This window comes from Strix uralensis, chromosome 5, assembly GCF_047716275.1.
Source record: "Strix uralensis isolate ZFMK-TIS-50842 chromosome 5, bStrUra1, whole genome shotgun sequence".
NCBI classification, from domain to species: domain Eukaryota; kingdom Metazoa; phylum Chordata; class Aves; order Strigiformes; family Strigidae; genus Strix; species Strix uralensis.
The window spans coordinates 12,250,853-12,276,811 of NC_133976.1; the positions used below are offsets into that span (position 1 = coordinate 12,250,853).

Sequence of the window (25,959 nt, forward strand, 5' to 3'; positions counted from 1 at the left end):
ATGTACAATTCTTTGAAGCGTGTGAAGCTGGAACCTGTGTGAACATGGACAGAGATGTATCCATACCTTGGTTTTGCTCTTGAATGGATCATTTTAATTCTGTGACATCATAACAGTATGCTTTTATGTCCCTATGTAAATCCTTGACTATAGCATCTCCAGATCATGTGACAGGTGAAAAGGGACCGTTTGATTTGAAGGCTGAACACAGAGATTGAATGGGATTTTTAAATTTTCTTTAAGCACAGGCTGTTGTCCTTCTTCTGAATTAAAGCAACTAGTCTGATAAGAAGTAAATCATCTGGACAAAGAGAGGATTTTTAACACCTCAAAATGGGCAGTGGAGCCAGTTCTGAGAGCAAGGAGTCGGCCAGGAGATCCAGAGAACTGGAAAAGAAACTCCAGGCAGATGCAGAGAGGGAAGCCAGGACAGTCAAACTACTACTGCTGGGTAAATAGAGTAAAAATTGCTCATAATGCTTTTCCATTGAGGGGTTCTTTTGCTCTAGAATTACATTTTAGTACAGTGAATTTTCCACTTTTCTCTGTTTTATGTGAAGACAATCCTGTAATACACACACAAAATGTTTTCTGGTTGTGGACACTAATGAAGTTAGAAGGAACAGGCTGGAAATGGCCATGTCACTGCATGTATTCAATTTTAAATATTAGATATCCTTGACTTTGAAAAGATTTGAGAAATGAGAACCTACTGTTAGAATAAAAGTTACTATGCTTATTTACACAGAATGTAGCACAGAATTATCTTTTTATTTTTTCATGGACCTATATGCATTCATTTGCAGGATTAAATGAGGTAACTGGTTACACAGAAAATCCACAGGTGTCACAAGATATAGATATGTTTTATTTTGCAAACTGTTGCACTTAATTTTTTACAGAAGCAGAAAGTAAATTAGAATTACTTTTTTTGATGTATAAAAATTATATTGAGGAGAGTGGAATGTAAGGTAATGAAATGAGATGAATACAGATGAATATTCTCACTGACTACTACTTCTAATCCCCACTATGATCAATCTATTAACAGCCATCAGGTGTACTGGTGAAAGAAATTTTTTTTTTTTTTCTAGATACAGCTTTATTTTTCTCTCTTTTTCCCATGGTACTGTGTAGCCTACAAGAATTATCCAAGAGCACAATAACACTGCCACCATCTTAATATTTTTCTTCTAACAGTATAATACCTGTTACGAGAGTTTACATTGGTTTCTCCAAATGAACAGAAAACCAGTCTTTGATCATTGAAATGTTTCTATATTTTCCTTCATTACAACTGCAATGCTTACAAATGCTTTTAAATTGACATTTATTCAGACTATTAGATTCCTTAGATAAATTGGCTTAAATCTGTTGGTTTGTATCTTATGCAAAAAGTCTATTTATACCTGTTGAGAATCTACTATTGTTAATATAGAAATAAGAGAAAAACACAACCATGAAGGTTTCTCAAATAATAATAGGAAAGTAGCAGTCTGATACACTTTATGTATCATCAGTATTCAGATTCCTGTTTACAAAGCTTTTCAGTCCAGTGCAGAATATGAAGATTTTCTGTGCCACATTAATACAAAATATTGCCCCTTCTGAGGCAAGCTTGAGTTAGTCAAAAATCAGAATAATATTTTCATTTAAACTTTCACAAAGTTTCAATACTTTTTATATATTCTTACAAAAAGGAATTGGCATATCAAGTTAGAACCAGGGTCCATCTACTCCAGCATCCTGTCTCTGACCTTATCCAACACTGATTCATGAGGAAGATGTAAGAAATCCTCTAAGAGGACTTTATAGGATAAAGTGGAATTTATAAGATAAAGATGAATTTAAAAGATAAGCAGTTTGACAATATATTTTGATCTTCTAGTGTTCATGCCTTGGCAGTAGTACTGGAGGCTGTCTTGACACAAAATAAATTGCCCCTCCCAGAACATATGTATTTAGTATTAAGGACTTTAGTTTTAAATGTTTCCTAATGTATACAATCAGTCTTCTACACTATTAGTATCAGTCTCAAGATACCTTTAGTTATATACTTTGAGATTAATTGCAAGCTATGTGAAAAAGACTTCTATTATTTCATTCATTTCAAATCTGAACATATTTCAGTTTCATCAACTATACAAGCACTCTTTTCATGAGACATGATCATCTGAATCTGAAATACTTTCACTGAAGTCTTCCTTATAGAATATATTTCTACAATATCTTCCTTTATTCATGTCACACATGATTCACATTTGTCAGTAGGTAACATTTTGGAATGTTTTTTCTCCTGGGGAACTGTTACAACAGATCACAAGGACTTGGTAAAAAACATGTTGGAGAGAGAAAAAAAATATTATAGACTTAACAGCTTAAATTTTCTTGTTCTTAAAAAACCAAGGGGTGAATAAAACATGAGTCTGTTTTGATCTCAGAAATTATTCAAATTTTACACTACATAAATCAAAGGCAGGTCCATTCAAGCCAACCAGCCTAGTCCTACCCTAGTCCTAGGTCTCTGGTCATTCAGATCATGTTACAGACCAGATGTCACCTTTGTTTCTTTTGCAGTAGGCAGATTGGTAGAAAATATTCAGAAAAAAAAATGGATATGTATATCATAAGTTTTTCAGTGTGATTATTATGTTCTTACCCTTAAAATGTAAAAAAAAAAAATTTATTCTGACCATTTCCTGAGAGGATTATTTAATATCTAATCTCTCTGCATCCTCTAATAGGGCCCTTAACAAAAAAAGAAATTATATCCAGAAAATAAAACACTACATTTCCACATTTGTTTCAGTTAAGTTCCATGATCTGGGCAAGCACATTATCTGTATTGAGGTGATAATTTACAGTTTATATGACATGCACATAAAAACTACACGTATAAACTGGGGGAGGGGAAAAATTATGCAACTTTCTGCCGTTCTTCGCAAATTGTCCAGGAGCCAGGAGGGTTATGTCCTCTGTGTTGGGTGTTCCTGTGTTGTCAAGGCCATCCCATCCCTCCACCTTGTCCACAAATCTAGCCTCTATATATTTATATTTCCAAAAAATTGGATTGTTTTATGAGTCTGGAACAAACTCCAAGGTGAACGATTTATTTCCTTTGTATCGGGGTCATATCTTGCCTACCATATCACATGCAGTTTATATACTTTGTAGGAGACCAGCTTGCAATTCATTTATGTGCAAAGTACAGGCACATTCCAAACATGGCCAAAACAGCTGATGCTCACAGTGATGTTTCACAGAAATAAGAACCTAGCTTCAGCTTAAATAATAATTAAAACTTTGAACTTCACTTATTTCTTTTCAAAGTATTACTGCATGGCCTCATTATCTACATTTTTCAGTGGCAGGACAATACTCAACCCTTATTTGAGCTGGTCATCCTCAGCACTCTTCAATGAGAAATAGTCACTTTTAGGGCACAATTCACCTACTTTAATTTAAACATCTGCTTCAGGCTGACAAAAATTGAAGCTGTTTGTTTGTTTTAGTTTTCGTAGCAAATATTTTTCTCCACTGTCTAGAAGAGGACTCTGATAGGTAGTCTGAATGTAGAACCAGTTGAATGAATCAGTTACTGTAGTACTGAAGTCTGGCATAAATTCCTGTTATATACACCTGCACTGGAAGAAAAGACTTTGAGCACAAAGATGGCCCAATAATCCTATGGATTGGAGTACACTGATTTGCTTTTTTGGGGGGTACAGCAGCATTTAAGGAACTTATTCCCTCAAGAGCGTTAGATCTTACATCTTTTCTCTAGTTTCTTTCTCTCATGGAGAAAGTTTGTTGAGTTTGGTAAGAGGACCAGGAAGATTTAATTTCCAGTCTAGTTCAGTTTCCAGAGCTCTGAATGGCACAGAAAAGGCTCAGGCAGAGGTGTGATACCTTTTCCAATTTTAATTTGAAGATTTTCTTTTACCTGTTTTTTGCTGGTTTATATCACTGTCAGTGGCTTTTGTGACAGGTTTCAAACAAAATATTCAGGCAGTAGTCTTTTTTTTGTTTTCTTACCTTTACTTCTGGAAACTTCCCTAAACCAAGCCTTTACTTCCACATAAATAAAGAGATAATAGCTCTTGATCTGAGGGACAAAAGCAGCTTAATATATAAAAAGAACTTTGTTCAATGGCTCAGCAGATGCTAATATTAAAAGGGGCTTCTACTCTTCCAGTTTCCACAACTATTCAAACAAATTCTGCTTAGAAAAACAGTTATGTCAAGTTACAAATGAGGTCCTGGGTTCATTCTCCTTTGAATTTGAGAGATTCTCACCAGCTTTCAAGGCACCTCCATTTTTTTCTCTATTTCTGCTTTGCCTATATGCCTTGGTGGCCTGCAGGGAAGAGGTTACATTCAGTCAGAGTGCTGTGTGTACAGCACCTCACTGAAGGTGGATGTGGCATGCCCTGGGGCATGGTGAACATGGTGTCTGCGAAGAAGTGTGGGAGGAAACATCCATCGACCTTACTGGCAGTGGGGATATCTTTCAGCTCCCAGGACCAGGGCCAGCGTTTCAGGCATTGACTGAGATTCCTGTGCCTTTATTTTCTGTGCCATTATCCATCTCAAGGAAACTCAGCATCCAAATAGAGACAGAGAAATCAGAGGTAAATTTGAAAAAGTTAGAAGATCTTAAATATGTGAAATGCAAAATACAGTCTATGGCACATTACTACTGGTCCCTATCAGGTGAGCTACAAATTTTGACCGTGACAGAGAGCTTTTTAAAAGCCAGTTGAACTTTCCAAGCTTCATGACAGGACTAAGTTTGGCCTAAATTCTCGTCTTTTATTCAGAAAATCTGGGCTTGATTATAATTGTCCTTTTCACTGCCTCCTAAAGAGAAGCTACCTTCAGGTCCCTGTGTAGTCATGTAACAGCTATCATGATGCGTTTGTGCTACTGTTTCTGCAAGCAGAAGGCTACTGTGACTGGTGGAAACACAGCCCTGGCCCTGCTCTCCCACCCTGGGTCCTGGCCAGAGGGGCAGGCTGCACAGGAGGGAGAAGGAAGAAAGGAAGCAGGTGCAAAGTAAATTGTTTCTGACCCACTTCCTGGGGTGAAAATGCTGCTATGACTAACACAATACTCTGGAGTGAAGTCAAAGTCTGAGAGTTATCTGTTGTTTAGATAAAGACATTACTGGATCATAAATTAAAGATGAGCAGAGGTAGAAAAATGCACCCAAAAGATATAAATTATGCCTTCCATTCTATTTTAACTTTGCCTTTCAGATCTGGAAGAGAGGTTCATTTCTATATTATGTTTCCTGGCATCTTTCCATCAGGTGAATGTATGAATTCTCAGCACAGCCTGCTTTCTTCCCTACAAAAATTGTAGCAAACGCCACCTTGCTGATAGGGCTTTACCAAGTTCTTCAGAAGGGCATTGAAGGGATAGTAAATTATCTACAGCAAATTTGCATTTTTTCCAAACTGTGGCAGATGGCAGCATCAGCCCATTTTGCATAGGCTCGTTTTTCTCTTGCACTTTCTGCCATTCACATCATGGTTTTAGAAAATGCTTTGCGTATGGCTTGCTCTCTGTTGTGATTCATTTGAGTAAATTAATCCTTGTCATTTAAATGTTATTAGCTTTACAAAATCTGTTTGGAAAGTGTGTAATCAGTTTGTTCCATTCACTGAGAAGCCCTCAGTTAAAATATCTATGCCCCAGATTTCCTCTTTTGTCAAAAGTATTTGACACCGTCCAGTGAGGTAAATGATAATCTGCAAAGAGAAAAGCAGTGATGAATCCTGTCCCATGGATTCACAGCAAAATTAAATCCTCTCTTCAGGTGCTTTCAAAATCCAGCTCTTGTTTGGCAGTTTTTGCCAAGCCTCATCACTCTCACTGACAGAAGACGATAGTCACTCGCACTGATTTCCCATGGAGAAGGTTTGCATTGTGATTACTCACTTTCCATGAGATAAGGGAAAATTAATTGTACATAATCTGACCAAACCTATCCCTAGTTCTGCAACTGGCTGTGCAAGCAAATGCCTGTACCTCCCTGCCAGCTACAGGGATTTCCTGCAGAATCATTCCCAAGCTGGATCTGTTGCATTGCTCTGTAGGTTTCTCACTTCCAGCCACACTACTTCATAGCAGAAGACCACAGGGCAGAGGAACTGACAAAACACCAGTGTCAAGACATTTGCTCATGTGTTGCCTCTTCATCATGAGCTAGACCCCATGCAAGTCTCCATGCTCTGTTTTTCCAGTTGCTCAAAGAGGCTGGCTAAAGACCATGGAACTGGTGGGTTTGGCTTACAGAAGATCATGATACACATTAAATGAGCAGCCACAAATCATGTAATGAACTGGACACTGTCAGAAGCTGTAGTTTGTTCATATCCTTCTGCCCATCTACCAGGGATGAAATCAAAATATGACCCATATTTTATTTCCTTGATAATTAAAGTCTGTATTTTTCTCTTAACTGACTGAATGTTCCTTTCTTTTCAAATGCCCTTTTCCTTTTCAGAATTAATACTTTTATCAAGATTTCAGTCTTTTTAAGTCTGAATGGACACTAGGGAGAATTATAGTTAGAACAATGCAGATCTAAAACATCTGTATGTCTCTTCATAGGTACAAAATTCTGTGTTCTAGAGAGTTATTTTTAATACTTGATACTTATTCATATATCAATCATATCCCCTTCTCAACATTCCCCTTCTGCAGGTGCTGGAGAGTCAGGAAAGAGCACTATTGTAAAGCAAATGAAGTAAGTATATGAATATTCATATCAGCTGTTGAATTTGGTATTTGTAGTATAAGCTATCTAGCTAATGTCTTCTTAAAATATTTATGCTTATTTGAATCATTAAAATCAAGTTCTCATTCAACCACATAAAGAAAAACACAAAGTGACTAAGACACACAGCTGGATTGGTAATTAATTCTGTCTGATCAAATCATGCACTGTCCAGCTCCCTCCTGGAGACCAGGGAAGCTTTTTCATTAACTTTGGTAGGAGTCACAGTACTATAGTGAGAACATGAATGTATAAGACAACCAGCCATGGCAGCTCCATCTAGCCTGGCATCGCACCTCTTGCAGTAGCTAATGAAGGATGTTTTCAGAAGATCATCAGACAAGCAAACACACAGTAACACTTGCACTGGACAGCCTGATAGGATCTGCTGATCTGTGACTCAGGCAGCATCCTGAACCAGAGACAGCATCACTGTGTTTAATAGCCCTCACTTAATTCATGCCTACATTTCTCCTGAATCTTTTTTGAACCAATGTGAAATAATAACATTCAAAATATTCTACAGCGAGTAGTTCCACAGTTTAATTACATATGATGTGAATAATCTCCCATTGTTCAATTTTAATTTGGTCACTATTCGTTTCATTTGATTTTACTGGATTGCAAGAGAAAATACTGAAGTATTGTATAATATTGCAAACATTGTATAATAGTGCAAAGTCTTTTGTGTTTTTTTCCCCCAGACTGGGTTCTTGGTCTCCACAGTCTTATTTCAGCCCCTGCCAGTGGTCAGAAAGATTGTTCTCAGGTCTCCCACAGGGCAGGTGAGAACACTTTTAGCCACCAGCCTACACAGTGAGCAGCTGCTACCCACCACCCAGTATGGGTAGGAACAATCATGAGAACTGCTTTTAGCACGGAAAGTAGCACGCCAAAAATTTTTCATACAATAATCAATCTGGGAAGAAACAGGCTGTACAAGCTCAAATGCAGAAATCCCTGTTCAAATTTGGACTGAATATCTGATTAGGAATATCTTGTGACTGCACCATAAATCTACTGCAAGAATACTTGTAGACGTTTGTTCAAAGTGCATGGGGTGCCACACAGATTGAAGTCAGCAGCTTTATTTCCCCTGGCTTCAGAGGAAGGTCAAGTTTGTGTGCATGTGTCCCCGTTTACAATTTACTATCACAACAGTTTTACATATGTAAACCAGGCTATAATAAAAATCATTCGTGTTGTTCTTTTAAGGGTAGCCAAAACACTAATCATGTATATGGTTTAAACAGATAATCCACCTGAGTTCCAGGGCTTATACTCATACAGGCAGCAAAAATCTTCCTCTACCGTGTAACCTGCTAAAATATTGCTGTTGTATCTAGCCTTATTTTCATAGACAATGTCCAGGTCTCCTTCCTAGACCTGTCTATTAAATACAGAAAAAAAATATGCAGGCATTGTAACTGTCTAGACAACACCCCCACTTTGTAAGCACCAATCTCTTCCAGTGTAAAAATCGGACTGTGTTACAAAATCAGCAATATTATTCTAAATTTAAGTTCTTCTAACTATTTCATATCCGCACCAATGCATTTTAAAGAGTGAAGTAGAAAATGTTATGTCATAGAAGCAATTTTCTACTATTAATCAGCTCATTTTGTAATAAGACAGAATCAGAACCATCCATCAAATACTTTGCTAACTTTTTTGATCTGATAAAATGGTGGACAATTTTGTATCTGTTTTGCGTTCTCAGGAGACCCTCCTTATTCAGCAAACCATTAAAATATATTGTGCTGAAAGCTTCCCCAAGTAGAAGCAGATTAAAGATATTCCTCTGCATTGAGCACTTTAAGAAGGCTGATAACCCTTAACAGCATCAAGGAGGGGGCAGAAAACTGCAAAGCTGAGAGTTTTCTTTAAAACCCTGTGCATTTATGACCTGTCAACCTGATCACAAATATGAATTATTTTATGATAAAACTGTTCATGAACATTACCATTTTTCATATAAAATTATCTTTCTCTCATAACCAAGGACTTTTTTTTTTTTAAAAGAGAAATTTTTCAGTAAAAAAATCAATTTCAGTTATTAATTTTTTCAGTGAAGTATACAATTTTCTGGAGAAGACTGGTAGCTGCTTACAAAAGAAGTGATTTTGCTGAAAATACAATTTTCCACCAAAATTGGGGTAATTCTACTACTAGTAATATAATTTTCTAATTCATAAACCTCATTCTTTCCAGACTGAAGACTTCAATCAAACTTAAATCCTTCCACTAAGCTTTGCACAATGTCTTCTGATGCTCAAAATATAGATATGCTGCAAGGCCCTAAAAAGGCTAGGATGGTTATGAGGGATAACTAAAAAGGAAAAAAAAATAAGCTTCTCTGGAGTTCTGTGCTTCTGACTAGATAATTTCCAGTGTGTGATCTAACTTTTTAAAATCCAAGTATCCGAGTATTTCTGTGCTATGCTCTAAGTTAGCACCACAAACCTACTACAAATAATTCAGCAAATGAAAAACAGGAAACAAAATATTTGATAACTCATCATGCCTGATAAGACTAAATCAGCTCCACCTATCTGGTAAGAAGCCCTCCTTTTGTGAAAAAAAACAGGAGACGAACTTTTTTCCTCCAATAGAAATATAATTTAGATATTATGACTGGTAGCCTAACACCTATTCCTTCAGCATTATGCATTTATTTTTTAAAGGTTGTGTATTTTTTCAAGGAGGATCAGGAAACAAAATTTTCCATTTCCTAAAATACTCCTTCTGGTCACACAAGATGTCAGTCTGTTTTACAATCCTTCCTTAAGAATGACTGATCTTTAATAAAAGCAGCAAAATTCACTACTGATTTAATACACTGGTTAACATACCTTCTGCCAGAGGACATAAATATATTATTAAAAAAAAAAAAAACAAAACAAAAAAACAAACAAGAACAATGAAACAAAGGAACCCATGAAAAGCCTCAAGCAAAACCAAGTTTTCTTTCTGTAATTACAGAATCCAGATTTATTTCAGAATCTCATATTTTCTTCCTTCCTTTTTTCTTCAAAGGGGAAGCATGAAAATATAAAATAGCCATTTGTGGACTGTTAGGGCCTTTCCTTCTCTCTCATCTCAGATTTTTGCAGCCACAGGCAAAACACCCATTTTCCCCAGAAATTCTGTTATGGCCACCACTGTGAGACCCACAAAGTAGCTAAACCAAGTTCATGTACTCCATGGGGTTTGAGTTTCTATGTGTTTCACTCCATTATTTATAGAAAGCTGCTTCTTTCACAGATAGTAGGGGTAAGAGTGAGAAGAATATGCTTCAGTACCAGTACAAGGTTCAACATGATGGCAACTGAAATTATTTCTTGTTAGAGGTGATCTGACCTGTTAAAGGAGGCCACCTACACCAGTGGGGAGCTCTGGGCTCCGTGGTGCTTCACAGATAGGACACTGCTTAATGCCCTGTTTTGCCCAAGCAGCAAACCAGATTATCCAGTGCACTGTTGATGGAACTACATTAGACTCCTCCAAGTGAATAAGCCTCCCCTCTGAACAATTCTTATTATTTCATTCAAATCACTGTGTTGACCCAGGGATACATGGATATTTCAGAGGATGGCAAAAGAGGTTCACTAGTATACCAGACTGCATAACACAGCTCCCCTTTTTCTTTCTCCCAAGTTCAATAGGATTCCTTTGAATCTTGCAGATTCACTTGAATTTATGCTGAAAACAGCTTTCAAAAAAACAAAGCTTCAAAACACTTTATAGTTTTGCCTGGTATAGAAGTGATTGGAGAAACATTTAGAGAACCCTTTTTTCCTACAGATGCTATTTCTACAGACACAAGAATGAAATTTTTGAATTTCCTGACATCCACAAGTCAGAGAGATGCTAAGACACATTCAGTTGTGATCTGGGTTTTGTGCATGTGTCTGTGAGTGAATTATTTTCTGACAGGACTGACTTCTTCCCGTGAAAGAAAGTCTCCCCAAGACACACACACATACTCATTCTGAGCTAACCTGTCAGATCCTTTCACGTCGCCCCTTTCTGCTTGTATAGCTCTGTCCTGACTGTATCTCTGGCAAGAGACAGGGAGAAAAAACCAAGACACAAACACCAGAAATTAGTTGTTTAATAACCTGGTCTTCACCTCTGTACGACTGAGGTGAGGAAAAACAGAGCCTTGGTTCCAGCAGCAGCCAAAGCAGTTTGGTATCTGTTCATTGAGAGTGCGCCACATGGGTGAAGTTTTCATTCTTTTTCACAACTCATGGAAAAAGATGTCTCTGAGTCATGATATAATCTGCACACTAATCTTGGAGAACTTTAATCACATGCCATTCTCCAGTCAAGGAGGATTATGAAATTATAATTCCTCTGTCAGAGTTAGATTAAATGAATTTGACTGCTAAGGTTCTTTGTCCTCTGGAATATAGGTCAAATCCTCTGGAGTAATATTTATGTCCCCAAAGCTTGCAGATAATAACAGTAACAACTTGCAAGAACTAGAAATTGTAACTGATGTACAAATAAATATTAAAGATTTTTTTGTTGTTTTCTTAAAGAAGTACCTCACAATGTAGAAATATTTTTTGCAATCATTTTTCTACTTTAGGTAGGATTCTGGATAAAAATGCGAATGATTAAACAATCAGTGTGACAGCCCATGACTAACAATGTAGATTCCAATAATAAAAGATTTGGGATCTAAGTACAGCTATGCATCTTGCCCTGTATCCACAGGAATGGGCCTGGGTCTTGTTCTGGATTCACACATTATCTTATATTGACCCAGAAGGCAAAAAACCAATACCTATTCACTCAGACTGAGAAGTCAAAACCTAACCTCATAAATTTAACCTCACATAGTTGCAGAAACTGTTTACCTGTTCCAGCAGAATAGGCAGATCAACCATTGATAAATGCTTTTCCAAAGGCCAGATGGATTCAGTTCTTTCTCATGCTGACCACAAAAGCATCTGATCCAATTTTTCATTACTTTCTTTTTAATGCATCCCATAAACCTCTTGTTTTCTATTTTTGCACCAGGATCATCCATAAAGATGGTTTCTCCTACCAGGAACGCATGGAGTTCAGACCTGTCATTTACAGTAACGCAGTGCAGTCTATCCTGTCTATTGTGAAAGCAATGACTAAGTTAGGAATCAGTTATGAAAACCCAGCTAGAATTGTGAGTATGACACCTTTTCTCTTGAAACAGGCATTAGAATACAATTTTTTGTAATGTAAAAGTAGAGACTAGCAGAACAAAGAGGGTTCAGTATTTGCTTTATGACAGTGGAAACTAAGTACTGCTTGAGTTATGCGTGACAAGATGTCTTTACTTATTTTTATTTTCTCAAGACTGATGCCTGAGGTCCAATCTTTGCATAAACTGCCATTTTATTTGTTACAAAAGAAATGTTCAACTTGCAAAGACATAAGAAAGCAGAAAAAAGAACCTTTTCCTAGCTGCTTAGTCATTTATTGCTATTGGGAAATGTAATAAATATTACCCTTTTGTGAATAAATCTTGGGGCTCAGCCATGTAAGGAAGAGTCATCTAGACATATTGGGAATATTTCAGTTTGGCATTGCTCCTGGAGCAGAGACCTCCTCGTTATACAGATGCAGCACTGGAGCATTGGCACCACAGAGAAGTGGGGTCTGACCTTCCTGACGCAGTCAGCAATCCTATGCACAAGCGCATAGAGGAAAAGCCACAGTAAGAAGACCTGCTATCTTCTGGCAATCACACTGAATTTTCAGGAACAGAAGTAAAAGAAAACCACATACTTTTCTTCTCAGTGCAATGATTTAGTCTTTTGCCTTTAGTTCAGACCTTGCTGAGAATTTCTCAAAGGCCTGTCAGAATATCAGCTGGTTCCAGTTTTGGTAAATTCTGCTTATTCCCTAGAGGTTTATCTTGGAGGGAATTACATCTGCTTATCTGAAAGAGCTCTCTTGTTCCAGAAGTCTACATTTCATTACACTGACATGTGGCACTTTGACCTAAAAATGATAAGTGCTTCAGAGATTACTAAAGCTCATACAGTCATTTGACAAAATAGAAACTAAATGTTTTCTTCCTGTATTCTTTTAAGGGTCCATGAATATAAGTCATTCAAACAAACGTTAACAGTGCCAAAAAGCAGCACACAGAAAATAGGCCCATGTGAATGTGCTGAATTTGGCCCATCTCCTCAATTGTGATAGACATGTGTACTGCATAAGGACCCATCTACCAGTCTATATGGCCTAAGACAGCAGAACCTTGCAGCACCTAGCCACAGGTCCTGGCTCAGCCCCTAATATCCACTATGTGGTTCAGACTCTGTTGGCCATCTGCAATTGAGATATGTTCTGCCTGTGCCCCGGTACTTCAGCCTCTTTTCTTAGCCCTGCCAAACTTTCTGAGAGGCTTATACGTGTTCACTCATTGTCTATCATCTATGCCAGTTCATAGATATTGTTTTCAAGGGATTTCACAGTCTGGGGAACTGGTAATTGAAAAATTTTCTTAAATAGCCCAGTTAATTTCATAGCATTATATATAACCAAATGCAGAAAATACAGATTTTGTAAGTTTATCACTTATAGTACAGTAAGCCCACTCTTACTGTCCTTGGCAGAATAGGCCTCTAGGAAAACAGCTGAATACACCTGTATAAAATATTTGTAGTGCCTGTCTTCTTTTCCCCCAGAACCACACAAGAGCAACCTGGATGTCAGTTTTAAAGAAAACAGAAATTTAGGTCACATTTATTTGAATAGCCACTAAACATTGCCCTTTCTTCCAAAACCAAACTTAGCTTATATTTTCTGTAAAATCATAAGCCATTTATAAGCTTGAGTTGTTTTGAAATAAGCTTTGATTTCAGCTGGACTTTGTTCGTGCTGTTTTCTGGTCCAGATTTAGCTTGTCTAGCCCAAAGACTAGGCTTATCTTGGGCCTGAAAACAATGGGTTTATCCATGTTCCAGGACTGCCTGCAAATACCTCTTAGTGGTCCTGAAAGTGCCTCAGCATGTAATTTTGAACAACATCTGTTTTGGGGAGAGAGGTATTTTTTATTTCCTAAAACGCCATTGAAATCTATTTTTAATATGAAAATCATCTGAAGTCTGTCTAAAAGCCAAAGAGGAACAAAATGTTATATAAATCAGCCTGCAACTATCTTCCTTTTTTACATAAGCATCAAAATCCACAGTTGCCACCTTTTGCATAATAATTAATGAACATTTACCGTACATCTGGAGGTTCTGAGCTCAAGGCTTCTCTTTGTAGGCTATTTCAACCACAAATCCAACATTGTAGGAAGATAGCTATAATCATTAAATGATATGTGATATCTTGAAGGAGAGAACATTGCAACTCTTATCTTGAAGCTGAGCAAGTGTGCGGCCTGGAGAGCAGACCTGGAGACAAACGAGGGGCACGCAGAAGAAAGCGACTCAGTTCTGCTGATCCCAGCACTGAGCGAGAGGATGGGGCTGTAAACAGAGCTGGTGGTGTTTAATGTAGAAGGGCAATTGTTCAGCTGTCCTCCTTACTCTTTCAAATGAAAGCAATTCTTTAGTGGTTATTTCCCCCTTTTTTTTCTTTTTCTCCATGCTAACTAAATTTCTCCAATATTCTAGAAAACCTGCAGTGTTTTATTTTTGATCAGCCTCTGACTTTTACAAAGTTTCCATAAAGTGCAATTGCTATTGAAACACAAAGATATAGTATATTCCTAAAACAAATTTGTTACAAATTATTGTGGAGATGTTTTCTATTTTTGAATAAAACATACTCCCTGACAAAACAGTGTCTGTCAGAATCCATTTATACTTTTGCAACTATTGACTGCAAGTCACTTCAGTTGTCTACTTATATGGCTAGGAAGGAATTATATTCTATAATTATCCACTGCTGTGACAGTATATCAAATGACCCTATTTCAATCATGCTCTTTATTTACAGTACATGCCTAAGCTGTTAACCACTGAAAAGAGATATTTTTAATGAAATAGATTACTTGAAGTCTTTTTGGATTGACTGCAAAAGGAATAAATTGCAGAACAATATATTTAAAGTATTTGGGATTTTATTCAATTACAGATTTCTTCTTCCCCAAATAAAAAAAAACCTATGGGAAATGCATTTACTAGTTATATACACTTTGCCACATTTCTCACTGTGGCCTAAAGCTAGAAATTTTTCCTTCCAAATAAATTAAAAAATATATTTAGATAGATATTTCTGTTTTGATGTAGTTATAGTATGTTTAAGCTTTAAATATCCTTTTTAATTTAGTTTTTGATACGCCACTACTCTCTCTTACAATAAAAGCCTTCCTTCCAAGTCGGACCTTTTGTGAACATCTATGGTAAGATGAAACTGAGCCTTTATATGAACAAAACAAAACAATAAAAAGAGGAAAACCCTGTGTATTATGATTTAAGTCTAACCTTGGCACTAACTAAAGGGAAGCGAGCTTGTAAAAGGATACTTACATGCACAGGCAAGTACAGCTACCTGGAAAATATTGGTGAAAATGAGAAATTTTGCCCCTGCAACTCATTGTAAACCAAGCACACCTTCAAGAACATGGAGGGGCACAGTGCTCTTGCACAATACTTACTGAAATTTCTTTTTAGGAAGATGAAAGGAAGCTGTGTGCCATGGCAACAACTCTGGAGGATGGCGACATGCCTTCTGAATTGGTCGAACTCATCAAACAACTGTGGAGTGACAGCGGGACCCAGGCCTGCTTCGCAAGGGCAGCGGAGTACCAGCTCAACGACTCAGCAGCCTAGTAGGTGGCACCAGCTGCAGGTGCTGATCAGCTGGCTATTACTGTAAGGGACAGCAGAGGAAGGCTTGCACAAGAACTCTTCCTCACATGCTTACAAAAATTATTGCTTGTTAACCAGAAAAAGAATGATTTTTTTTTGCTGTTTAGAATATAGTAGAAATGTTTAAATGAAGGAAACAAGTGAAAACAAGGAACAACATGTTTCCGCCAGTTTGCTTAAACTGTAAAAAAAAAAAAAGTCTACTCCTTCTTCAGGTAATTCTAAGATTGTCAAAGGCTTAGGTTTTACCTAGAGTTGTACTTTTAATGTATACATTTCAAGCTGCTAAACATATGTCTGGAGAAGACTATAAAAAGTTTTCTTAGAGTTTTTTCCTCTAAACTAAACTGGCTGCAGGGACAGGAGTTCCCTGGGATGTTACCGTCTCAGCACCCAGCTGGCCTTGGCAAGTGGAGCTGGAGCTGGTCTCCAACCTGACAGCCCCAGATCTCTTTCTGTGGCCTGGGAGGTGACAAGTAGATAAGCAGGGGACTAGAGCTGCTCATCTCTGACTCCACGAAGAAGTCAGCTGGGGTATATCTCTTGGCTTAGATGTAGTCAGTAAGCTTAGATGCTTCAGGATTCCCTGCTTTGGTTGCTTCTACAGTCGTTCCTGCAGGCTACTGTGGTCCTGCTCTGCTGTTTTCTCCCTAAGCTCATACAAGACCAAGAAGGGAGTGGCACCTCCCTTCAGGTCAGAGTTTTCCTGGAGTGCGTAAGTCTGACTCTAGACCTGGGGCAGAGGGTTGTTCCAGCTGAGGTCCATCTTCCAAGATCTGCAGTTAGAGGTTTCTCTGCTCCTGCAGCTCCTCCTGCAGGCTAAGGGCACCTGCTGGGTGACACCTGAAGGGGTGTTGGGTGTTCCTTCTATTCGGCAGGGAAAGGCACGAACGGAGGCTGGGCCAGGAGCCAGGCAAACTGAAGGCAGTAACAGCTCATTAATTGTAGACAGCAGAAGAGATATACCATTAAAGTATTAAAAATTCATAGTCTCTTTACATCTTCAAAACAAGAATGAAGACTTTTCTGCAAGATATCTAAACAAAGAAAAAATTGCGTGTGTTGATTTGTGCCCGATTTGGCAGTATTTTATGGCAGCCTTGTATTTCTATAGGAATAGTATAGCACAGTAATTTGCTTCCTAACATTTCTGACAGGCCACACTACAGTTCCCAGCACTAAAAGCTCATAACAAGTCAGTCATCATAATTAAAAGGAAAAACACTCCTCAAAATTAAAAAAAAAAATACAAAGCTAAAGAACCTCCCTCAAAAAAAAACCAACCCTAATGCAGAAAAAAAATTATATTACCTGTTTACCAGCTAACAACACTCTAATGTGTACACTATGCCTGGCAGATGAGGTTTTGTTGCCTAAAAAGATAGGCTAGTATAAAGTAATTCCCTCTCAGTGTTATGGGTTGTGTCATGTTTTAACCTGCAATGGGTTTCAGTATTTAAGGGAGCTAGTACAGACTGTAAAGGAGCCAATAACTATTATTTACTGCTGGAGTTACATTAAAAACAAGTGATATGTTTTTCATCTGCTTGAACACTTCCAAAAATCCTGCTAATCCTCTGTCTTCATCTTTTGGTACCTGATGCTTCTGAAAATCTTGCATTTGGCTCTGAACCATTGAAATCAACTTAATTTTGTCCTTGCTGCTGGGCTTCTAACAATCAGTTCAAAATCAGCCAGAGTCAATCAACCATCTAATGCTACATTTTAATTTCTTTTAAAACCAAAACTCTGTTTCTCAGCTCCTGTGAATCAGCTCCTACACAGAGTATTGATTTGTACTGTGTAAACTCTGACTTTCTGAAGTTATCTTCTCTGAGTCTTTTCATTATTAATTCATGCTAATGAAGTTTGATCACTGCCTTTCCCATGTGTGTTTTAATTGAAAAAAAAATGAGATCTTCTGAATAATAGAAAATCCCCTGTATGTCAAATTTGGCTGGAATTTCTTCCTTAGACTCAACTGGAATTAATCCTGTTTTAAGATGGAGTAATGGGTAAGGAAGGGGAAAAAATCAGGATTATAAATTGTGACCTTAAATGTCATTGTATAACTACCATGGTGCTTCTTGCTCAGCCATTTGCCTCTCAGGGTAGGATCTGTGTCACCTAATTGAAGCCAAGGAAATAACAAGCATTTAAACTAACCTACTAGTTTGTGTTCCCTCTTTTGCCAGTGGAGAGCTGGCCTGTGTCCTCTTGGAGCTGCCCTCATCTCTAGTAACAATCTGAAGTTGCCTCTCTTGCTCCATTAACTAGATAATTAACTTGATCTAAATTTTTATGCAATTACAATTGTCTGTGTTGAATTTAATTTATGTATTTGTGACTAAGAACTATCAGAATATATAACTTTATATCAGAAAATATAAATTTATAATGAATTTTGTATACAAGTGTTTGTTTTAGCACTTGCATGGTTTATAAAGTGAAAGATGTCTTTTTTTTCTGCCTTACACAAAGGTGAGCTGAGATGAATTTGCCTCAGGCCCTACTCGGAGAACCAGAGCTGTATCGCACTTTTTTTCTAAACAGATTGTTTCCTAGACTCAAATAATGAGAAAGCATTGAATTACTCAGATGAACTTCAGCGCTCCTTGCTGAGTGGATTCAGTCTATTCAACTTAAAATAAGAAAATCCCATTACCAATCATTACTTACAAATCTTCCGACTCTAGCTTTTTTAAAATTAATTTTATTTTCATTTTTTTACTTACAGATGTACTAAATATTGCAGAAAAGGATGATGAGCTGTGAGGTTTGTTTTGGTAGTTGTCTGGTTAAACTGTACCGCAGAACTTTGTGCTGGGCAGACTTTGTGTTAGAGAAGAAAAAAAGGCATGAAACCTAATAAACATTAGAAAGACTGTGTTTTGCTTGTCAGAGACAAGAGTCTACAAATAGAAATTCATAACCTCTTTACACAGACTCCTAAACCAGCCAGTACAATTCATAGGCTCTGTCCAGCCATTTTAAGAAAGCTGTCTGCCCCTGGAAGAGACAGGAGAAGGGTTGGTAGTAGGACAAGAACAGTCTTCAAAGATCTGGTTTGGAACCTGGTTTCATGCAGATTTTATCTCTGTATACCAGACATAAACCAAATAATCCACTCTTTTTCAGGGTATTGTGAGAATACTAACCGAGGGGGTCCTCAGCTTGATTGAAGCTTCTGGATTTGATTACAAAATATATTTTTTTTTTTTTAAATTATCGTGTACTTTCCTCTTGTAAACTGACAGGTCTGCAGGGAAAGCAGCCCCTAAATGTGAATTCGTCCAAAATATTATGCCCTTCCTTTCACTCAGGAAGAAAGTTACTATTACAATGGGTCTGATAGGCTGTGATGACTTCTAGTCAATCTGCTTCTGAAAGATGCTTGCAGTTTTTCTTCTGTGGTGGCCATTCCCACTTGCTGAAAGCAAATGGACAAAACCCCTTTCCTGACAAGGTGGTTTTTTAGCATGCCTGAGGAAAATAAGGATTTTCCTGAACTGAAATTCTCAGAAAGATGTTTATTATATGCAACTAAATCACATGTCTCTACACAAGGAAAAAAAAAAAAAAAAAAAGAAAAAAGAAAGGCTCTGGATTGTGGATCTAGGTTGTATAAAACCCAATAGGATTGTATTTAAATGTGTAATTTACATAAACTATTTTAAAGCGGCTCAATATGAAGTGATTATGTAATGTTCATTTCACCTTTTGAATTCACCAATCACCATTTCTTTTTACTCTCCTTAGTTACCTCAATGATCTCGATAGGTTAGCAATGCCGAACTATGTACCTAGTGAGCAAGATGTTTTGCACTCCCGAGTGAAAACAACTGGGATTATAGAGACTCAGTTTTCTTTCAAGGATTTGAACTTCAGGTATGAAAGTCATATTTAGCACTTTTTTGTGGTTTTATCTTTCTTAAATATTTTCTTTCAAAGATATTGACCTATTATAATATTGGTAATCCCACTGTGATATCCTTGAATCCAGTAATATTTTGAAACAACCAAAAAAGCAAGATATTTTAGTATCAGTACTCCAACTTTAAGCATATAATGGACTGTTATTAAGAGATCTCAGAATATCAGGTTCTAAAAGGACATTTTTACATATATAAGTGCCTAAAAAGCATTATTTGTATCCTGCCATTTGAATAATTGTTTGTGACATTTACAAAATTTGCCTACCTAAATGTCCTTAACAGCATGCAAAACATTTGATGACTATTAATTTGCATGTACTCTCAACCTTTCACTCTCTTCTTTTGAGAACGGAAATAACTGCTCTTAACACTGGAATGCATTACAGTTGGCAAAAAAATAATAATTTCTGTCCCATGGGAAATTTCAGTATTAGCATGCATGCCTTCATGCTCATTTAAGATGAAAAGCAAAATGTTCAGGAAAAAATCTTGAAAATAAGGTCTCTGAGAAATTTGACTGAAAATAATTGACACTTTCAGATACTCAAGATTTTGTTATGCTCAGTGAACCAATTAAAAACATCTAATTCCACATGAAAATGTATTTGAACGAATTATGATAGTTTCAGTGTTCTATAACGTTTTTCTCTATGGACTGAATTCCATTTAATTCTTAATTTAAAGGCTGGGGTGCATATTGAGGAATGTTGTCTAGACAAGAAACTGTCTGCAGAGATAGACATATAAAGCACCAGCATTATAACTTTTACATTTTTCATTGGGCTTCTTTTTTTCTCCTCATGTGACAATTAAACATCCCCCAAACTATCCATGCTACCACACAGATGCTTTCACACAACAGAGATTACATATACAAAATAAGATTCTGAAGTAGATGTCCTACAGATAAATTATTATCACTTATTAATACACTGATCACTCATGAAAATTCAGCACTTATCCACAAAGGCTACAATGTAATGTCACAGACATCATCTTCTTTTTCTCCAGTTAACATATTGCCAGTCAGCTTTATACCATGGAAATCTGAGCACCTTCAGTTACAGTCATGGTTTATATAAGAAAATAAATGAGGATGGAGAAAGAAATCATCAGAGTGTAAACCTTCTTTGACATGAATGCTACCAATCCTGATATTAGAGTGTACCAGAATCAGTGTCGAGGTCCAACTGAAATGCAGCACAACTGAGAATTAAGTTGCCTTAGTGCCTGTAAACAAGAGGAAGGCTCCTAATGCCACCACAAACACAAAAACCCACTGTGTTTAGCTTCTCCGCTGTGCATCACAGTAGTGTTACATGAGTAAATTCGTTGGTTGTTTTAGGCACTTTTAGGTAAAGTCACTGCAAAATAGTCTGAGGGGTTTGAGCTGCTATCGGGATGCAGAGCAGCTATAAATCCATCTTAACCAGCCAATTACTGCTACTTTGCATTGCCAGAGCAATGCAAAACAGCTGGGGGATCTTGATGACTCTGCACTTAGTTTGATAAGTACCATAGAAACATCTATAAAGAGAGGAACACTTCCACATTCAGAGTAAGTTTTGGTTGATGTACGTAAATGAGGCTTGGGGTCACAAGCCATACATGGATAAAAAGAAAACATCAACAGATGCCTCATTCACTAAACACTTGTCCCTCTCCTGAACTGAATAAGGCAGAAAACATTTTGAACCTGTGCAGTAAAAGTCTAAATCCCAGTACTGCTCCAGGGAACAGAATTACATTTGCACAGACAACAGCTCTTGTTATTTGCTATCTTCTTAGTGGTTACTTTGCTGGTTTAGTGTAATTTAGCTTTCTTGTGCTCTTCAATTTATTTCACCAATGTTGACTTTGATTTCCAGAGCTCAGAATATACTTAAATATTTTTAAAAGAAGATCTGATCTTCTTTCCTCTCCTGCTGTCATTTCTATTGATGTGCTAGGAAGAATTTGACTGAAATCAGGCAAGCTTGATTTTAGTCTTCAGGTCTCACTATAGGTACCATTAGGACAAATGAATATAGAGCTAGTCCCATATCTGCAGCTAATATTTCCAAGAGCAGTGATGGGAAAACATAGAGCTTTCAAGACTAACTTTGATGGTCTTGGTCAAAGAAAAAGGTCATCTCGGAAATGCATTTTCTACCACTCACAGAGGGACTTCAGTTTTACCTGTGCTTGTAAGTTTTGGGTTGACATGAAAAGAACTAAGCAAGCTAAGGTTAGTACAACAAAAACTGCCCATAAGCATTGCCTCTGGCCTTGATTTTGTCCTGTTTTAACTGACTTCTCATGAATATTCACAGGGCCATATTCTAAAAGCTTGCAGGAAGTGAATATAGATTCATACAATTATGTATGCTTGTGAAATTCTACTGAAGACTAAATTTTGAAGATTTTTTTTCCCCCCATAACCCTGATTTCAGAGTTACATCCCACAAATCAAGGAAGATCCATAGTGGCAGGTGACTTTTGGCCACTAATCACAGCCAAAAGTCAAGATGCTTTATTCATATTGACCTCACTCTTCAGTAGGCATACTAAACTCAGTGAAGATATGCTTGGAAGAATGCCATTACTGTTTTCAAAACCTTGCTCCATAACAGCTTTCTGATTTCCTAATAATTCACATTTATAGACATCCAATGATCAGACAAAGAGAGGAAATATACTAGAAAACAAATAATATTTTCTAATTACTCCTCAGCTGCAGAAATAGTTCATCATGAGCATTGGGAAGGGTTTCATTTCTCCTAAGAAGGATGAAAAATGATAAACAATAACCTTTGTTTCCATCAGCAGCATTGCTGATGGTGAAAAAAACAGAAGATCAATATACTGCAAAAAATGGTGTTTCAGTAACAAATTATTCTTACTCTGTTTATTACTGACACGATTTTTTCATACTGAATCCCAGTATTTTCATTGCTATAAAAATTGAGTTATGTTTAATTTTCAGATACTGCAGGAGATACATCTAGAGAGTAAGATCTCATGCATTTTCTTGAGGAAGAGATAATGCAATAGGGAGTTAGGTTTTACAGTTTTAAGTTCAACAACAGGCAGCACAGGAAAAAGACATCATGCACACAAGGAAACAGAAAAAGTAAGGGTAGGATAAATCTGATTTTGTACATGTTTTTTTTCCTTTCTAATGCACTTGAAAAATGTTCAAGTTTGGCACCTTTTATATCAGAAATAGAGTGAAAAGAAAGCCCTCTCCCTGATCACTGAAGAACTGAAAATATAAGTGGGAATTTTGAAAGCTAGTGCTAAGCAGAAAAATAGTAGTTTTGGTGACAGATCCATCTCATTTAGGCCCTAACTAGGTCCCTAACAAGGTCCCAGCCAGGTATGCTCAGTTGGCTTTGGACCCCATATAAAGAGTTCATAAAAAGTTCATATGACTCTACCCAAAGGTAGTAATTTCTGGCAAAGACTGAAGCAAATTAATGCAGAGGACAGGCCTACATTTTGCTTTCTACAAATGGATTCCTGCTCCCCATGAATTGCTGCTTAAACAGCAACTAATGAGATTGATAGGGCAGAGATCCCCACACACAAACGCATGCTGCAGGTTATACAGCTAGCTAGGGGACTGCACCAGGGCGATTAGCAGATGACTAAACACAGATCTACACCAACCAATTAAACATAACCAGTGGGTCAACCTGTGACCAGCTTCCACTCGTATGCCTTATTGATTAATGTGTCAGTTCACTACAAGCAAAATTAAGAAGTAACAAATTACTGTGGATTTGAGGATCTTTTGTCAGTGTTTCATGTATGAACTCTGTCCTGAATAAATCCTTGCCTGCAGGGCTTAGTCCTGCACTGAACTCTTATGCAGAGCTCCACCTCCTCAACACAGAGTGCCATCTGAAAGTACTGAATGTATTTCCTATATGCAGGTATTTAAGCCTTTACATTCCATTTTACGCCTACTACAAAGCTGAAAATAGTACATAGTTCTCCTTGACCTGTTGGGATAGAAACAGACCAGTATTTGGAAAATGTGGATATTTTACTCATCTCCAGTTGCACTCTGCACAGTAACTGCATGACTACGTCCTTAGTAGTTAGTGCTTTACTTTGTACATGCTATTTTTTCTGTAAAGGATGTTTGATGTGGGTGGACAGCGATCAGAGAGAAAAAAGTGGATTCATTGCTTTGAGGGAGTTACTTGCATCATATTCTGTGCTGCGCTCAGTGCCTATGACATGGTTCTGGTGGAAGATAAAGAAGTGGTGAGTCAGAAGAGACAAACAACCCTTTTTGCTGCTAAGTTTTAATGTACTCTCTGATGGCATATCAGAACTATTCCTGCTCCCTGATAACCATTTAAAGGCTATTATGCTGTATTGGTTCTTGCCAGTAAAGAACATTACAGTAAAAATGACATATGGGAATGAGATTTGTCAGTCTCTCATGTTTACCTTTTGCATCTCAACAGAACAGAATGCATGAAAGCCTTCAGCTGTTCAACAGCATCTGCAATCACAAGTGCTTTGCAGCCACTTCCATTGTGCTGTTTCTAAACAAAAAAGACCTCTTTCAAGAGAAAATAACGAAAGTTCATCTGAGTATTTGCTTTCCTGAGTATAATGGTAAGTTCGGGGTTTTCAGAAGAAAATACATCCAAATGATTAGTGTAGGCCATGCATTAAAGACTGAGACTTCAACTCAGGTCACCTGTGTATAACCATTTAAATACTAAGCATCTTACCTACGCATCTAGCCTTTCTCTCAAAAGAATGGTATGGGACACACATAGCCAGAATCCAATTCATCTCAGCTACTCACAATGCTTATCGTCAGGTGGGGTCATCTCTGGAGATGCTTATTTCTATCCATTGGTCGTAGAGGAAGCTGAGAGGACTAGAAGTTTCAGTGGCTGCAGTGTGGTGTGATGAATCCAGCCAATATTTCAGTACAAATCAGTGGCTTATCACTCACACACACCATAACTGAATCCAAGATTTTTGTCCCTATTTTGAAAACCCATTCCATGAGGGAAGTCTTTTTGTATGTCACAGTAGTGGCTACTGGAAATAAAAACCAGCAGCTGTTCCCAGCTGATGCAAGACAACATATGAGGCTATGTCAGAAAGTGCCAGAGAAAAACCAAAATCTGTCGTATTTTAGTATTAACCTAATTTGGTATAGGGAGTGTCCAGAATGAGGCATACTTAAAGCAATATTATTATTATAAGACGGGTTCTGTGCACTTCCTGCAAACAAGCTCCTTCACTTCCCTAAGGACACAGCAACCCAAAATTGCTCAGTGCTTCACTGGGATAATCCAATATCCTGGGCTAGACTCAGTGGAGCTGTGCCACGTGGCACTGCCTGCAGCTCCAGGCAGGACGGAGCCAGCGGGGCTCTGAGCAGCCGCCCGTCTCCAACAGCCTCGTCCCGCTCCAGACCTGCAGCCAGGTCAGGTGCCAGCGGTCACACCTGCTGCTGCTCTAAAGGACTGCTACCAAAAGGCAGAAAAGCTGCATCAAGAAACTATGACTGAATAGATAAGTGTCTGAATTTTTCTCTTTTTCCTTCTTCGTTTCTTTCTCTCTTCATTTTTGTACTTCCCACCAGTTTTGTCTGCTCTCTACCTGATTCCCTTTGAATTTATGCTCCTTCCTTTTTTCTTGTCTTTCACTTTCTGCTATCTCTCTAAGGTCTTTAGCTGTTTCACACTGACTTACTCAGAAGCATTTCACTTCAGAAATAAGGACTTCTGGTTAGACATTGAAATTTAAATTTAGGTGGGCAGTCTAGACACAAAATTTTCATATCTAATGCATGAAGTTAATTCCCTTTAGAAAAAAATGAAAGAACGAAAAAAATGGGAAAAAAAAATAATTGTTTCTTAGCAGCTATGAGGAAGTGCCAATTGAAATGTGTCTTCTCTTTCTTTTACCTTGCTCTCCACTAGGGCTAAATACATTTGAAGATGCTGGAAATTACATCAAGAAACAATTCCTAGACTTGAACATAAGGAAAGAAGATAAAGAGATATATTCTCACTTGACATGTGCTACAGACACCCAGAATGTCAAGTTTGTATTTGATGCAGTCACAGACATAATAATCAAAGAAAATCTGAAAGACTGTGGGCTTTTCTAGCCATTCATTCCCTTGCTTATAGTCTGACTTCATCTCAGCGCACTCTCCTCTCTTCATCCTGTGTGCTGACTGAAATAAAAAACTCTAGGGAAGAAACAGTATCAATTAGGCTTTTGTTAGCTGTCAGTTGAATCCTTGGTATAGCCTGAGCATTGCAGACCAACAATGACTTTCTGTATGTCATAAGAAGATTGAAAAAAATGTTCCTGCTCTGCAGAGATACCAGTCACTGATAAATCCTACTGGAATCAAAAGGAAATTCCTATTTTTATCAATATGATTTGA

General features: G+C 37.5%; 1 protein-coding gene across 1 annotated transcript; it reads left to right on the forward strand.

Annotated features, from left to right (window-relative positions):
* The first annotated feature begins 333 nt into the window (after window positions 1–333).
* GNAT3 (G protein subunit alpha transducin 3) lies at window positions 334–25,674 on the forward strand. Its single transcript, XM_074869322.1, has 8 exons — window positions 334–451; window positions 6,712–6,754; window positions 11,816–11,957; window positions 15,409–15,566; window positions 19,366–19,494; window positions 23,666–23,795; window positions 24,002–24,155; window positions 25,484–25,674. The coding sequence occupies exons 1-8, from the start codon at window positions 334–336 to the stop codon at window positions 25,672–25,674; spliced, it is 1,065 nt and encodes a 354-aa protein (XP_074725423.1).
* Window positions 25,675–25,959: the final 285 nt, after the last annotated feature.